General features: G+C 36.1%; 1 protein-coding gene and 1 long non-coding RNA gene across 2 annotated transcripts in view; one reads left to right on the top strand and one right to left on the bottom strand.

Moving 5' to 3' along the window:
• The window catches only part of LOC128217543 (proton myo-inositol cotransporter-like), a 17,982-nt gene extending 11,038 nt beyond the window's left edge, over positions 1–6,944 (bottom strand). The window contains exons 1-3 of the mRNA XM_052924745.1: positions 6,410–6,944; positions 321–480; positions 4–19 (exon numbers count right to left, since the gene is read on the bottom strand). Of these exons, the coding sequence (XP_052780705.1) occupies positions 4–19; positions 321–480; positions 6,410–6,803 (570 nt within the window). The 5' untranslated portion in view covers positions 6,804–6,944. The remainder of the gene's footprint in view (positions 1–3; positions 20–320; positions 481–6,409) is intronic.
• A 2,833-nt stretch (positions 6,945–9,777) lies between these two features.
• Positions 9,778–16,600, top strand: LOC128217609 (uncharacterized). The gene is made up of 3 exons (XR_008258246.1): positions 9,778–9,855; positions 15,741–15,825; positions 16,483–16,600. It is a non-coding gene; the product is annotated as an uncharacterized LOC128217609 (long non-coding RNA).
• Positions 16,601–16,799: the final 199 nt, after the last annotated feature.

A 16,799-nucleotide genomic window follows, 5' to 3' on the forward strand; every position in this document is an offset into this window, starting at 1 on the left:
GGCAAGACCCAACATCCATCTGCATTTGGGGATATGAGTAGAAACTTATAGTACATAAAAGTATTCATATGACGTCTTTATTACTATGATTGTGTTTTTTAAGATTGCAACATGGTTTAATAGATCTAGATTGAGGGGTTATAGCTAATGAATGATATCCATAGAAAAACAATTCAGATGCGATGGTAGAAAAACGTACCGAAAGGCGTCAAGATGTTACTAGTTTAATAATCTTAATGAATGGCCACATATTAACGTACGTACTTGATAAAATCAAAATGCAGTTTAATTCTTTGCCTATTTTTGCGGCGTGTTCTCACCTCCAGCCGTTCTCCTTGTTGACAGAGAAGAGACCAGCGACGATGCTGGAAATGACGATACCGATGGTGATGAACAGCTGGTTAATGGTGACGAGCCGCCCACGGATCTCCGGGGGAGCCGCCTCTGCCACGTATACAGGGATTGACATGGATGCAAAACCTGAATGAGAAGGCGTGTAACTATAAGTACATCCCAGCAAACCCCTACGTCGGTACGACGTTGCGCTGGCACAGCGCCTCAATTATACTGGGTAAAAATGGAACGTATTTATATTGCTAAATAGAGAAAACGTACATCTTAATATAACTTGGTGGAAATAGATCTATGTCAAAAATGGTCGTTATTGTGTCGCGGCCTCTTCGTCGCGTTTTGACGTTAAAACACTGCAAAACCCACCAAAATCAAAGTCAAACCCAATTCGGACTCCGACGTCAAGGCGAAGTCTAATGTTTTGCCGGATTCCTATTCAAGTTCGTTAATTTACAAATGCATGACTATATTCTTGTTGCACATGTGTCGACGTCCAAGTCATACAGACGAAAGTATGTTCATAGTACGTATGTTTACTTGGTTGGTAATATGCAAAGCCCGGGCTCTGTGTGGATTGAGAATTTAATGTATATAAAGACCAGTGGGCCCCTTCAGGGTCGAGCATGCTTTTCTCTGAAGGGATCTGTTGGTGTTTTTCTGTTGGCCATCTCCCATTTCGTGTAACTAAGTTATCTATGAGTTTGAGCCTGACAAATTGGTTTTATCAGAGTTATTTGACTTACCCCTAAATATATTTCAGATACCACATTTTCTCATCGGCCCAACGTTTTTTTGTTTTTTTTAAATACGTTTGTGATTCATTGTTTTCCCTATCGTTGTAAAACAAGTGTGAATTTAAATGCGATATGTTTGGAATACTCTGAACGCATAGCCTAGATGTACTGTGAAATCATTGCAAGAAAAAAATCAAAAAAATCTGTCGGACTGACCCTGCAGATCAATTCACAATTCAAAGACGATAGCGTTATACATTAAATAGCAATGATGACATAAATCATGAGTTACCGTGATGCAGTAATCATGATGTTGCGCGAAATACTAGACACTCGTCCGATTGAAAACCAAAGTTCATATCATGACAAGAGATAAGATTTGATGTTTGAGTAAGATCATGATAAACCTGAAGCATCCTATATCTATGATTTGTTTCTCATGAAGAGCCAAGATGATTTCTCAAGTGTGTCATTTGATTTGTGATATGAAGGACCGAGTCCGACCAATTGTGTCAAACATGCACGATTTCAGTGAGACATGCAAAACGTTCAATGAATCTTGATACATGTATGTAATACCTTGAAGGGGATTGTAAAATCCTGGATTATTGCGTTACCAGCCGCAGTGTTCAAGAATGGCAGTTACACAATCATATTTGAACCCGCCACCTACACTTCCTTATTTTGGCCAGTGGTCAGCTGACATTTGCTTTAGAATAATGAAACAAGATAACGAAGTATGGGCTATTATTGTGTATTTGTCGTCCACAAATATAGCTATGCAAGCTTCAGTGGAAAATAAGACCATTTCATTCTTAAGTTCAATTCATTATTTTGGTGTTTGCATTTTTCTGTGAGCCAATGATAATCGATGATTTTTCAAATTTTCTGTACAGGCCAAAAAAAAGTTCTGTGTATCCGCTTACATCTCAAAAAATAGGGTAGGTAGGTAGTCATTACTTTTTTCTTCTATCTTTTGTGGAGGGGAGAACAGGGATTCTGTACCAAACAACAGTATATAAGTGTTTTGCTATAATTGTAGAAACTTTTAAATAAATTGGTCAAGGTTAAACAAATTTACTCAAAAATGCACATTTTTAGGAATCCACACTTCGGCATAGAAAGCTAGGGTCGGGAGGAATAGAAACTGCTTGGTGTACACCCGCTCATTTTCTGTAGATCGCCAATATTTCGGAATTCACGTCCAAAATAGGTGTACTTCATTCTTTCTTTATATTTTAGTTATCATTTGTGTCCTTAAAGTTTGCTTTCTCTGTGCAAAAACGCTGGACGACAAGGGTCTAGATAGATAACGCAAATAAAGGTAAATAAACTATGACAAAGTTGTTTTTCTGAAATAAGGACGTTGCTAAGTATGTATTATGTCATTTTTATTTGAACTTTAGCACGAAAATACTGATACTTCTTCAAAAGATCTTCCTTATGGTTTACCTGTGCGATTTGGTTTTGTGGGTCATTCGGTACTGTGGGTATTCGGGGGAGGGGTAAGTGGGTCATTTTGTACTGCGGGTATTCGGGGGAGGGGAAAGTGGGACATTTTGTACTGCGGGTATTCGAGGGAGAGGAGTAAGTGGGTCGTTCGGTACGGTGGGTATCCGGCGGACGGGTAAGTGGTCATTTGTTACTGCGGGTATTCGAGGGAGAGGAGTAAGTGGGTCATTCGGTACCGCGGGCATTCGGCGGAGGGGTGAGTGGGTCATTTTGTACTGCAAGTTTTCGGCGGAAGGTTAAATGGGCCATTTGGTCCAGCGAGTATTTGGCAAAGGGGTAAGTGGGTCATTTGGTACTGCGAGTATTCGGCAGAGGGGTAAGTGGGTCATTTGGTACTGCGGGTATTCGCCAGAGAGGTAAGTTGGCCATTCGGTTTCTGTATGCACTGCTACAATTTTCATTAATGTGTTGCTGCTGTGTTGTGGGATGTGGTAGAAACTTGATGGCATTAAGTGATATGTAAAACAAGGCATACTAGAGAGAAATTCAAAGACAGAGGTCTCAACCGTTAGCTCACCAATAGCGGTCTTTCATGTGACACAACCTCTTCTGATGGTGAAAACTATATAATATGTTTGACCACGTACCCATCTGTGTTACCGTGACGTTAAACTTACAGATATATGCACTCGACATGGTTTCATGGTTTAAATATGTATAAATATGTTTTCAAATCCTCTAATACATGGCCAAAATACAACGCGACACGCTGAGATAATGTGTGTTATATTGACCTTTGTCGTACAGACAAGGATCGTTCACACGACACCGTGGCCACCATCTCATTGTTAACATACGAGCACAGTTGTTCCATTTAAAAAATCACCATTCATGTCCGGACAAACCAACACGGGACGGACGTACGTACGCATGGACGGACGCACGCACATACACTTGACCGACATTTACACACTATATAATTATATACATGATAAGAAATAAGTAAATTGTCAATCATTTATTGCCAATTAGAATGTGTGTGTATTATCTATGATATTTTAAAGCATTACGTGCACTTTAATCGAGTTCAATTCATGGTAAGATAAATATATGGGCTCTTCGACCCCGCTGATTGACGACGGTCTGATAGTGTCCTGCTTGCTATCCGACACAAGAATGTGCTTACTCGTATCGTCTAGCCTAACCCTAGGCCACACACACGCAAATCTTGATTGAAGAAATCTTGCAAAAATGAGAAGAAAGTCGGGAGATATGACACTTATAGTTAAATTTATACTGAAATATTATGTTTCTCAAAATCTCGGGTACCAATCACCAATGTGACAAAGTAGATTCATAAGAAAAATGTGAATAACATTACCATACTTTTTCAATGAGTCTAGAGCATGTCCATTATGCCATTGTTTGATCAGCATTGAAGCAAAATACTTGAAGAGATCACGAGCAAACCACTTCGAGAGCATGATTGTGACATTGGTACAGATCCGAGATAATCGCCGTCGTGTTTTTCAGAACATTTGCCAGAAATTCTAGAATGACTTTGCGTGATCACTTGAGTTGCACTTTTTGTATGTATACGTACTCAAGAAACACCAAATTTTTACAGAAATGCAAAACGCCTATACAACCGTCTCTATGCAATCTGTCTATTCGCCCGACCGTAAAAGGGTGCAAAAATGCAACCCGCCTATCCGATCGCGTCTGTAAATCGGTATACACAAGCATCCTGCCTGTCCGTTCGTCCGTTAATTCGTACAAACATGCAACCTGCATATTCGACCACGTCCATGAAAAGGTATAAACATGCAAACTGTTTATTCCTCCGAACTTAAATGGGTAAAAACAAACAATCCGTTCGACCTTAATATATATATATGCAATCTGCCTATCAGTCCGACCGTAATGTATAAATGTAATCTGCCTATCAGTCCGACCGTAATGTATAAATGCAATCTGCCTATCAGTCCGACCGAAACGTATATATGCAATTGGCCTATCCGTCCGATCGAACGTAATATATACAACCTGCCTATCCGTCCGATCGTAACGTAATATATACAACCTGCCTATCCGTCCGACCGTAACGTTATATATACAACCTGCCTATCCGTCCGACCGTAACGTAATATATACAACCTGCCTATCCGTCCGACCGTAACGTTATATATACAACCTGCCTATCCGTCCGACCGTAACGTTATATATACAACCTGCCTATCCGTCCGACCGTAATGTAATATAAACAACCTGCCTATCCGTCCGACCTTAATGTAATATATACAACCTGCCTATCCATCCAACCGTAAGGTATATATACAACCTGCCTATCCGTCCGACCGTAACGTAATATATACAACCTGCCTATCCGTCCGACCGTAACGTAATATATACAACCTGCCTGTCCGTCCGACCGTAACGTAATATATACAACCTGCCTGTCCGTCCGACCGTAACGTAATATATACAACCTGCCTATCCGTCCGACCGTAACGTTATATATACAACCTGCCTGTCCGTCCGACCGTAACGTAATATATACAACCTACCTATCCGTCCGACCGTAACGTTATATATACAACCTGCCTATCCGTCCGACCGTAACGTAATATATACAACCTGCCTATCCGTCCGACCGTAACGTAATATATACAACCTGCCTGTCCGTCCGACCGTAACGTAATATATACAACCTGCCTGTCCGTCCGACCGTAACGTAATATATACAACCTGCCTGTCCGTCCGACCGTAACGTAATATATACAACCTGCCTGTCCGTCCGACCGTAACGTAATATATACAACCTACCTATCCGTCCGACCGTAACGTAATGTATACAACCTGCCTTTCCGTCCGACCGTAACGTAATATATACAACCTGCCCATCCGTCCAACCGTGATGTAATATATATATAACCTGCCTATCCGTCCGACCGTAACGTAATATATACAGCCTGAATATCCGTCCGACCGTAACGTAAAAATATATACAGCCTGCCTATCCGTCCGACCGTAACGTAATATATATAACCTGCCTATCCGTGCGACCGATATGTATAATTATGATTGTGACCAATATTTCGTATTTAGACCAAGCCGAACAGACACCCACTAAATAGAAGCCTTATAAAGGAAATTATGTAGCCGGCCTTCCTCCGTAGCTCTTTGTTAATCAGTTACAGTCTTAGAAAAATATGATATTTCCCGAGATGTATTCGTTCTGTTATTCGTTAATATTTCTACATCGATTGTAAGTTTTTCATTGCATCTGCACTTGGTGCATGTTTAAAACAATAAAAGATATATGTAGTCAAAAAATATGTTTAGCAATAATAAGACATCTATGTTGCTGTGGGGATATATACTGTAATTAAAACTCGAATGCGTTGACACATTGTATTAGTGTGTTTATAAGAATTATGTATATATAATACACTAGAGTAGTCCACTTTATTATGTATGACCAAATGTGATATATTTTGTATAGTTATTCACCTCTCAAAATATCAATCTAAATAGGAAACTAGCGATGTATCTATGTTAGACTTTATATTTAAGTAATACTCTCTTCATACTTTATTTGATGTATTGTATTGAAGTATTTACTTAAATAGCATCATATATTCGAATGACTATGCAATGTCACATATATGTTGAAAATCCCACTGTATAACTCTATTTGTTCACAATTTAAACGCATTCAATGAGCCAAAGCCTGTGTTATACCTGATTTTGCTTTGTCTAACAAACTGTATATATAAACAAATATATCATTAACTACATACCCCTATATGCATATATAACGCTATTATATGATTTCTTTCTACACAGTTAATGACATGAAGAACGCCTACCTATACCAGCACCGACAACAAGACGGCCGACGAGGAGCATCTCCTTGTTAACGGAAGCGCCCATGATGACGGCCCCGCCGGTGAAGATGACGCTAGCGAACATGACTACCTTCTTCCGACCGATCCAGTCCGTGAGGTAGCCGGCGATGAGCGCGAAGATGGCGGCGGCTCCCACAGTGGCGCTGACAATCAACTCTTTCCATATCGTGGTCAAGTTCCAGTTATCGCCAATGAGAAGCATGGACCCTGAGATGATGCCCGTGTCATATCCGAACAGCAGACCGCCGATCGTGGCGAAACACGTCAGGTAGTACACATAGAAATTCGAGCCTCTCTCGTCTTCGCCGGTGTCCACGGACGCCTCGTATTTACTCCCGTTTTTCTCAACTCCCATTGTCTGTATCTTACGGGCTATACCAGGTTACGCTATTTGTGCAATATGATTTTGATAAACTTAATGATTGTTTGAAATATTATCAAACAATTAAACGAGAGATAGCCGGACTGGCCAACACTGACGGATGGAGAATCTCAACAGTTGAAAGCTTGAGCCGTGCGAACTGATAAAAGAACAAGGCTAATATTAGACGTAAGATTAGTGCGACATATTTCTATCGTTCTGTAACGCCCTCTACTACCCTTATATGTCCAAACATTTAACATTTTGGTGATAAATCTTGACCCAAATAAGCATGCATGTACGTCCATATGACAATCACCGTATTTTAGTGATTTCTTCTTCACATGTCAAAGAACAACAAAGTATCGGCTTTAATGTTGTGAGACAATTTAATAAAACATTGTCATAGCTTAGCACTCCAATATTTGTTGTTGTATTGTCTTTTGTTAACGGCCATTGAGAATGACTCCACCAAGCTCAGTCTATTTCGAGCAAAATAATAAAAAAAAAACTTGAATATCATAATTTGGTAATATTAGTGTATGCATTTAAAAGAAATATACTATAGTAGTTATGATGGGAAAAAACATTCTCTAGAATCGATGAGATAAAACATTTGCAACTTCATTTATATTTTAGGCTTTATTTTAGGCCTGACATATGAATACCGTTTGTTATTTCAATAACAAAAGTGCATGTGTTTTAATTTCTGGCCAGCATTTTTAAGCTTGAAGACTATCTCTTAGGCTACCTTTGGATAAAATAATGGTGGTACATATTATGATAGACTCTCATATTTCTAAACAGAAAACAATAACTCTACTATCGGAATTAATCAGAACGAAATCATCGTTAAATGCCCGTATCTTAAAGGTACATGACTGCCTCAAGATAGCGTGTATTATCTGTGGCTGTTGATCTTTCTAACGCGTGCCAATGTTCGATCATACTATCACGCCTCTGGAATCTTACCATCACGTCAATTTGTACTGCTGCATGTCTGCCTGCTGGTTTCTACATCGTAATACGTCCATCACCCTGAGCTGGTGGATTATAGTTTGAAGTTATTGTAGTTATTCTGTACGTGTGTGAACTTTTGGTCAGTTGTTACTTATTTAATTGTGCCGGTAAATATTCAGACAACTTTATATATATATATTGTATATATGATCATCATCATCATCATCATCATCATCATCATCATCATCATTATAATCATCACCGTCGTCATCGTCATCATCATCATCATCATCATCATCATCATCATCATCATCATCATCACACCACCAAGACAATCCTCAAACAACATAAGTAAAGAGAACTGGAAGAAATATATACTACACTAAGAAACCTAAAAACAAAGGTGAAAAGACAGTCAATCACAACGTACTTTCAAGAGAGATGCGCAGGCCAACCTAAATCAATAGATTTTTGGCCAATGATTAAACCTTTCTTTTTCAAAAGAGCACAGATAAGTCAGATAATCCAATCATACTCAGAACAACACAAAACAAACTCATCACAGACCAAACACAATCTAAACTCATTTACATAAACATACATGAAGCTCAAAATATTGGAATCGACATTAATGTCAAAGTCAACGATAAGCTCAAAATTTGAGTTCAACCTGTTAATGAAGATACTGTCAAAAAGATTATCCACAATCTCAACCCCCAAAAAGCTACTGTGGTCGACCGAATGTCACCAAAAGTTATAATATCAGGGAAAGAATCTTTAGCTTCACCTATTCGCAACATGACAAATACAATGATAAAACTTCCCTGAAAGCCTCGAACTTGCACAAGTGACACCTTTATTTAAGAAAGATGACCCATTTATTGAAAAAATACAGACCAGTCCGCATCTACACACTTTATTAAAACTATTTGAACGAATCATGCATGATCAGTGGGTTACCCATTTTATCGAAAGATTCAACCCGTACTTTAAGGTCAAACTTTGGGTGTCACACTACATTTCTAAGGTTTGTAGATTACTGAAAGTTTGCTTCTGATAACAACCATTATTTAGGGGCCATACTAATAGACGAAGTTTTTCGACTGTTTTCCGCAGGGTCTCGCAGATGTATCATGTAGTCTCCTGAAACGTTTCCTCTCAGAAAGAATACAAAGAGACAAATTTGGGGACCACACAAGAACATGGCAACACGTTCTCCAGGGTGTCCCTCAACATTTTAATGTTGTTGTGCTTTTGGGAGTATGTGTAAATGTCTTAGCTATTGTATATGCTTGGAAGTTATTAAACACTTTGCCTCTAACTCCAGTTGTTAGCATGCTTAACCCTTTATTTATCCTACATCTTATTTGTTTTAAAAGTGATTTTTTTTGTTTTCATTTGTCACATTTTTCTTAGATATTTCTTCAATACCATTGGCATTGCGCTGCTTTTCGTATCTTATTTGGCAATCTGCTTTTGTTTGAATATTCTTGCATTTTGGGCTTTTAGTTCAAACTATACGTTCAATACTAAATACAGACGTAAGCACATCGTCTGAATAATCTTCTAAGCATATTTTTAATAAACAAATATTCTAGTCAAAAGTGATTTCATTTTGATATTCTCGTTTGTTTATAATGCTCCATCAATTAAGGATCGATGTATTTATAATCATTTATTATTATGTATTTTAGTGATGACTATTTTGTTAATACTATTCCATTTGAATCTAATTGAATGCATTTATTACCTTCTGGGTTCTGTGTTGTAATTTTGATATATGGTCTCAGTTAATATGTAATTTGATTTGCATTTTGTTGGAAAATAACTGTGCGAGCTCGTCTTGTAATTTATTTATATATCCGGCGTGATCTACTGCTGAATGATAGAACTATTGGATCGAAATAAAATGTTAAACGACCAATTCCAACATATACCTGTATACGGGGATATCACTGCGTTTGCGTTTGATTCCCGTTACGAAATGACCGACTTGAAGAAAGACGTTATGTCTTGAGTATAGAAGCGACGTTTGTGTAGAGTGTCTTAATTATAATCTAATTTTAAAGGTTTGCAGTTAAAAAAAGTGAGATCATACTCTTTTGTGTAGTACTTTGAGTGAGAAAATTTATATGTGTTTGTGTACAATGACATGACATAGACTCAATTACGAATAAACTTGTGTTGTCATCTAATTTCGCGAGTTTCTTGTTTTGTAAAAATGATGTAAAGTTTGATTATAATCCAGTTTCGAGTTTCCCGTCTGTGACATGTTAAAATTTTACTAATTTGATGCTGAAAATGTGGGGCACCAGTCCCTTATATTTTTTGGAATCGTATACTATACATTTGTATTAAAAAATAATTACATGTGGCGATTATTCCAGACACATCTGTCATGAGTTCAGTTAACGTGTTTGCGGTGAACGTTTGCTGTTTGGTTTCCCCTTGCAGTGAGTTGCAAAAGGGAAACCAAACAAAACAGTTTGCTTATGTTAGATAATGTAAACCTTTACTGAACACATGTCAGGATGACTGTATGATGCAGAGCAAGTTTGTTTGGGCTGTTTATCAAGTCATACAGTACTGTTAAGACCAAACTTTACACTCTTGTTCACTAGGAGTGCACTAGTAGTGAACAATTTGTGCACTATGGATAAACTAATGTAGTCTGTAGTTTATTAGATAAGCCAGTATTGATTTTCCTGGTCCACTCAGATTGGCCTTACTATATTGATTTAATTTTACTGATAAGATCATTTCCTCTAGCAGATCATTGTTTAACTTGTGATAAAACATTTTAGTATACTGCATTTATTGATGACTTTATGATGATCATCATTTAATGGGCCAGTAACTAAAGACAAGGGGTTTCTACCCATCATTTACTGGTCATATTTGTCTTTTTTTTAATTCTAATGTTGGTGAAATAAGAATAAACATTTCTTAAATAAATTTCTTTGTAAGCCAATATTTGAAAATAGGGGTGCTACTATTGTAACATCCTAACAATTGTTTTTGGTAATTCAGACATTTAATTAAAGTCAATTAGTGATTACAAAATAATAATTCTAAATCCTAAGTATATAAGTGAACAGCACTATTATATATTCAAACAGTGAATGCAAAACCAATGTTTATGATAAAAAAGGTAATTTTAATTTAAAAGACGAAAAAATATGCATGCAGTGTTGAAAAAATACCTCGCCTTAATTAGATTTAAAAATAGAAGCTCAGGCTATGTCTTCAGAAACAGATTTTTCATATATGCATTACATTATAACTTCATCAAAAAGTTTATAAATACTAATCTAGATGAAATTCAAATTGTCTGTAACTTTCCTGTATAGATGTTACGTAACTATATTCACGATTAATTTCATTACTTTTCATTATAAACATATTAAAAGCCTAGTTTGAGCATTTGATACTGAATGTATCTATTTATCTTTATCTATAAAAAGAGCACAAACAGGAATTATCCTACCAAATGGCCCACTAACCAGGCATTAAATTTTAATTTCAGAAAATTATAAAATGCTTATTCATACTTTTGTAATGAGATTACCCATTGTAACAATGTTAGCCCCAATAGGTCGAGGCAATAAACAATACACAGGAAGTATCAGGAACCCTGCTGTGATAACTTATAAATGGCAAAAAAGGGAATTATACTATGCATCCAACCATTAACCAGGCATTACAATAAATATGAGTTCTAATAAACTTGCTATTTGATGTTAAAATACATGATATGCATGGTTAATATTAAATATCTCTACTCTTAACAATTTGATTAACAAATGATGAAAGTGTCCTAAAGAAATAGTATTTTTATTTTATAACGCAGTTGCAAAATATAATAAATATAAACTACTTTCCATCTTTTATAAATAGTTGAGTATAGACACTACAAACGCATCAAACAATTGGCATTTTGTCGTAAGAAATTGAGCGTTTACATTTGCGTATCTGCAAACAAATTTTAGGTGTTAAATTGTCTGCAAGTAATGCTGCTATATATGGTGAACTGGGAAGACGCCCGCTATTCATAAATAGATATTATAGAATAATAAAGTACTGGTTTAAGTTGCTGTGTTCAGAGAATTGCATAATGAAAACATTATATGTATGTTCCTTGAATGATTTACTGAATAACAGTCTTCGACGTAACCCACTCGACCATCGACCGAGTCAAGCTGTTTTCCGCTCGGTCGACTGAAAAAATCAAGTCACTAGCCCGACCTGTCGAGTGATTTTTTCCCGAAAAATAATTATCCGAAATGTTATACCTATCGGTATCCGTATCTGTTACAACAGGCTACCTAGACTAACTATGACTGGTTTACCGCTATTCGTATCAGATCGATAAACGCTTATTCAAAATGTAACACTTCGTGTACTTGAGGGACGCTTGAAAAAATGAGAACGGGATACAGTCTATTCGTGTAGCTGTCATTTCTTCACACTGAACAATGTCGCTTCTACGTTATTTCGAAGGAGCTACCCCGAAAAGAAAGGCTCCTGGTGACAAGCCTGATGCATAAAAGAAGGTAACTAAGGTTTACGAACAGGCAAGAAAACGAAAGTTCCAGTCATTTTGGACTGTGAACAGGCCATGGCTTTGTTACAGTGAGGGTATTATGACTTGTAGCATTTGTAAACAGTACTCCCCAACCAATGACAATGCTGAATGGATGGTAGGTTAAATAAAGCAAGAATTGATATAGTCATTAAAAAGTATATGAAACTATATGAATTCAAAAGAATACAATGTACATGTTCACAATTTCAGACCTCTACTCCATCTGGCCAGACCCAAGGAGGTTATCACACTTGCAGACTCTGATCTCGACCAGGCAGATGAGATGGAACAGGCAGATCTCATTTACAATATAACTGTTTGTACTGAATTTTACAATAATTATTAAATACTATTTTCGGTTGAACAGTTATTTTGACAAATAAATTTTATGCCATTTCATGCATTACTTTTAGTGAATAGTCAACTACAACATCGCTGGTGCCAGAGAAGATGATGTATGATGGAGACGATAGTGACAGAGTACGCGACTGTGAGATGTCAGAAGACCTTGTGTTTTCATTGTTGATGGAATACAGTAGAGATTAAAATGAGAAAACAGTTTACTGGTGTTATAGCTTTATGACCTTATACATATATTAAAATATCTCTGTTAAAAAGTTATTTTGGTTCGGGCTAGTGAAACTTGATTCGGGCTAGTGCTTTTTCCAGGCTGCTAGCCCAACTGGGCTAGTGCTTGAAAAAAATTAGTGCGAAGACTGGAATAACAAAAATAACTGGTTGTCAAATGTGAAAAACTTGTTGTATATATATGGTTTTGGTGAGGTGTGGGAACAGCCATATTTAGTTGATAAAGATATATTTTTACTAAGCTTTAAACAAAGATTATATGATTGTTATATGCAAAACTGGAGAGATGATATAATGAAAAATTCAGTATTAAATGTGTATAAGGAAATTAAGGTTAGCTTTGAATACGAAATTTTTCTTAATAGTAATATTCCCCACTATCTGTTAAAATTATTTACACAAATGAGAATATCATGTCACAGTCTAAGAATCGAAACTGGGCGATATGGAAGAAATCGCATTGACAGAAATCAAAGATACTGTGAACTGTGTGATACTGTGGACATAGAAGATGAGTATCACTTCTTGTGCATTTGTAATAAATATAAAGTTATACGCAAGAGATATTTACCCAAATATTATATTGTAAGACCTAACATGATAAAATTTTTAGAGTTGATAAACACAAGAAATGAGACACTAATTCTGAAAATAGTGACTTTCATAAATTGTGCGCGTAAAATACGAACTAATTTGTTAACTCAATGATGTGTTGTTGTTGTTTCGTTGATATTGCTTTTTTGTATCATGTATATTTCATAAAAATAAGACTTAAAACTATGCTATATGCTCATAAATTGAATATTTGTTATCATTGATACAAGTATAATATTTCCTTTGATAATATGTTTTGATGCATGTTCTCCTTAGTAATAGTATATATTTGATATGTTTGTAATGTATTCTAAATGGTATATTGACTATTGTATATATGTATGATCATGTTGATGGATGATGAACTGTATGTTTAAATCCAAATAAACTATTCTTCTTCTTCTTCTTCTTTATAAAAACATATTTGTTAAAATCTCTTCTCTAAAACCAAATTCATAAAAAATATATTGAGTTGCCTAGTTTTAAGATGTTAATTCTCTGCTGTGTATCCCTTGTTTATTGCACTAGTGTCAATGCAGGGGCCAATTTCCTGTGTATTTGTTTATTGGCTTGGGGCCATTTTGAGGTGACACCATTTAGAGTAGAAAATAGCATTATCTTATTAATACACAACCAATTCTTGCATAAACAATATATGTAGAACAAAATACCAGAACTGATCATGAGTCACTTCATTATAACGGTTATGGTCTGATTGTTGCAGGCTCTCACTTTCAGTACAGAGAGTATTTATAAATAAGCTTGTTATGACGATTTTAGCCGACTCTGTGCATGTTTTAACAGATCTTGTTTGGAATAACCGATAAAATTGGTGTGCTTATTAGATTTAGTTTTAGATATTATTTGCACAGAATATGATTCACATTTATATAGAGTTTATTCATGTCTGAAAAGTCGTGGATTTTTTTTCGTAAAATGCAAGATACCGTTTATGTCCTGTTATACAATGTACACCCAGGGTGCATGCCTTTTGTTAACCCTGCACTCTTAACAAAGAACCATTTTTCTCTATTCAGCAACTTTTAAAACTCCCCATTTAATTCAAGTAAAAACATGAAAAACTCCCCAGTCTTCGCTGCTCACTCATGTCCTCAGTATATCAATACACAAGTTCAGCAATTTTAATATTATTTATTGCAACTTCATGAATACAATAGGGTTTGTTTTTTTCTGTATATGCATGAATTCAGCAGGTGCTCTAAAATGGTGACTGCTGGAATGCTTTTCATCGGATAAAATTGCATTTGTTTTTTGGTTCAGGGTTACGTTGCAGAATTGTAATATAGACTCAAGAAGAGACCCCTGGCATGTCTACTAGGACATCCACGTTTATGAGAACATTTACAGTACTTGTCTTTTGGTTTCTTGTATCCAGAGAGGAAATTTGCTTTGCTAGTTTGTAGAAATATTGTTTTGGAATCAAGATAAATTGTTGCTATGAATTGATGAACAGCCCCAGAAATTTGGCTCTGCATCATAATATAATTTGCGAGCTTAGACAAAAGTCTTTTGAATATGTCGTCTTAAAACATGTAAATAAACTCAAAACACCGAATTGTGTCACCCTGTGCATGCTGGCAAGATGCTAAAAGTGAAAGGTTAAATACTTCTCTTAATTTCAACTTCAAATTTGTTAGTAAGATTAAATATTAATTATGTTTCATGAAGTTTCATTAACCAAACCATATTTTGTCTATTTACTTTATTCTATTAAGATTTACAGTACAAATTAATATGATTAAAGTGGGCAAAAACTAGGGGTGCTAGAATCTACAAATATGAATGAAAAGATACAAACTTTAATATAATAAATGTCAGATATGTGTTCATCACTGGTGAATTTAAGGCCATTTAATTTATTTTCAACAGCATGTGGTTATGAAGTACTTGTGTTTTATGTTGGTCCAAATAGCTGCATATGCGAACACTGAAATTTAGCTTGTTTCCATGGTAGTTAATTAAAATTTGTTTTTCGTTAAATGGACAAAAAATTAATTACATCGATATTTGTGAAAGAACCCAAGGTAATAATAAAGATATTGATCAAAATTTCAAAAAGTGGTCATAATCAGAAACAAAACCAGTATTACAAATTATTATTTTGGCTGCTTCAATTTCGATTATTCAGAAATTGTTATCTGTTGAACTGCCCTTGATATCAGCCATATTTTTTTTACCTTCAGATGGAGCATGATGATGGCGATGTATCCTGTGCAAAAAGGCAGCGCTTAGAAAACAGCAAAGACACAGACAGATGCACAGACAAAGGTTCATTTTTAAAAAATTTAGATATTTCAGTCAGCTGGTGAGTTTAAAAGTTTTTATAACTTGGAACCAGCATCATGTTTTAATTTGTATAAAACATGCATTAATCCATTTGTAAACACAATAATATATTTGTACAAATGGGCCATGACCTTCTGCAGCCAATTGTATCAACTAGACTAGATTTAACCATTGATTAACAGTCTTTGTCGTAACTGGTTGCCCAAAGCCCGGGACAAGTAAAGACTGTTTCGGACAAGTAAAAATTTCCGGGCTGTTGCCCGAATGACAAGTACACTTTTCCAAAATTTAGATCCCTCTGTTTTCATAGTTTCATAGCAACAATTCACAAATCCTGATTGAACATTATTATGATATTGAAATATTGATTTTCGTCTATTTACGCATGAATTGGTTATTTTGGGCAAGTTAAACTGTTTTTGGGCAAGTGGTTTCTTCAATTTTAATTGCCCAAAGGACAAGTGCTGAAAACATTTTAAGGCAAAGACTGATTAATGTAGTCCAGCTTGAATCACTTCAACTTAACCAAAGCTTCCTACAATGCACTGAAGGACATGGTTTAAATCAGTGTGTATTTACCGCTTTTATCTATAAATTTTGCAGTTTGAATTATGAAACATCTAACTGGATTTGTTTCAGAAGACATACAAGAAGAAAACTCAGCGGACAATGCCTATTCGACAGGTCCAGTCAGGGAGGATGATGTTGGGATAACAGAGTACATCTCAACATTGCCAGGCTTCTCAGGAATTCTCAACAGAGGTAAATTGTGGATACAGGTGTACATTGTGAGGCAGAGGTACATGTACGAGGTACATTGTGAGGCAGAGGTACATTTACGAGGTACATTGTGAGGCAAAGGTACATTTGTTACCTCGGGTACATTGTGAGGCAGAGGTACATGTGAGGCCAAAGGTACATTGTACGAGGTACATTGTAGGCAGAGGTACATTTGT

This window comes from Mya arenaria, chromosome 14, assembly GCF_026914265.1.
Source record: "Mya arenaria isolate MELC-2E11 chromosome 14, ASM2691426v1".
NCBI lineage: Eukaryota > Metazoa > Mollusca > Bivalvia > Myida > Myidae > Mya > Mya arenaria.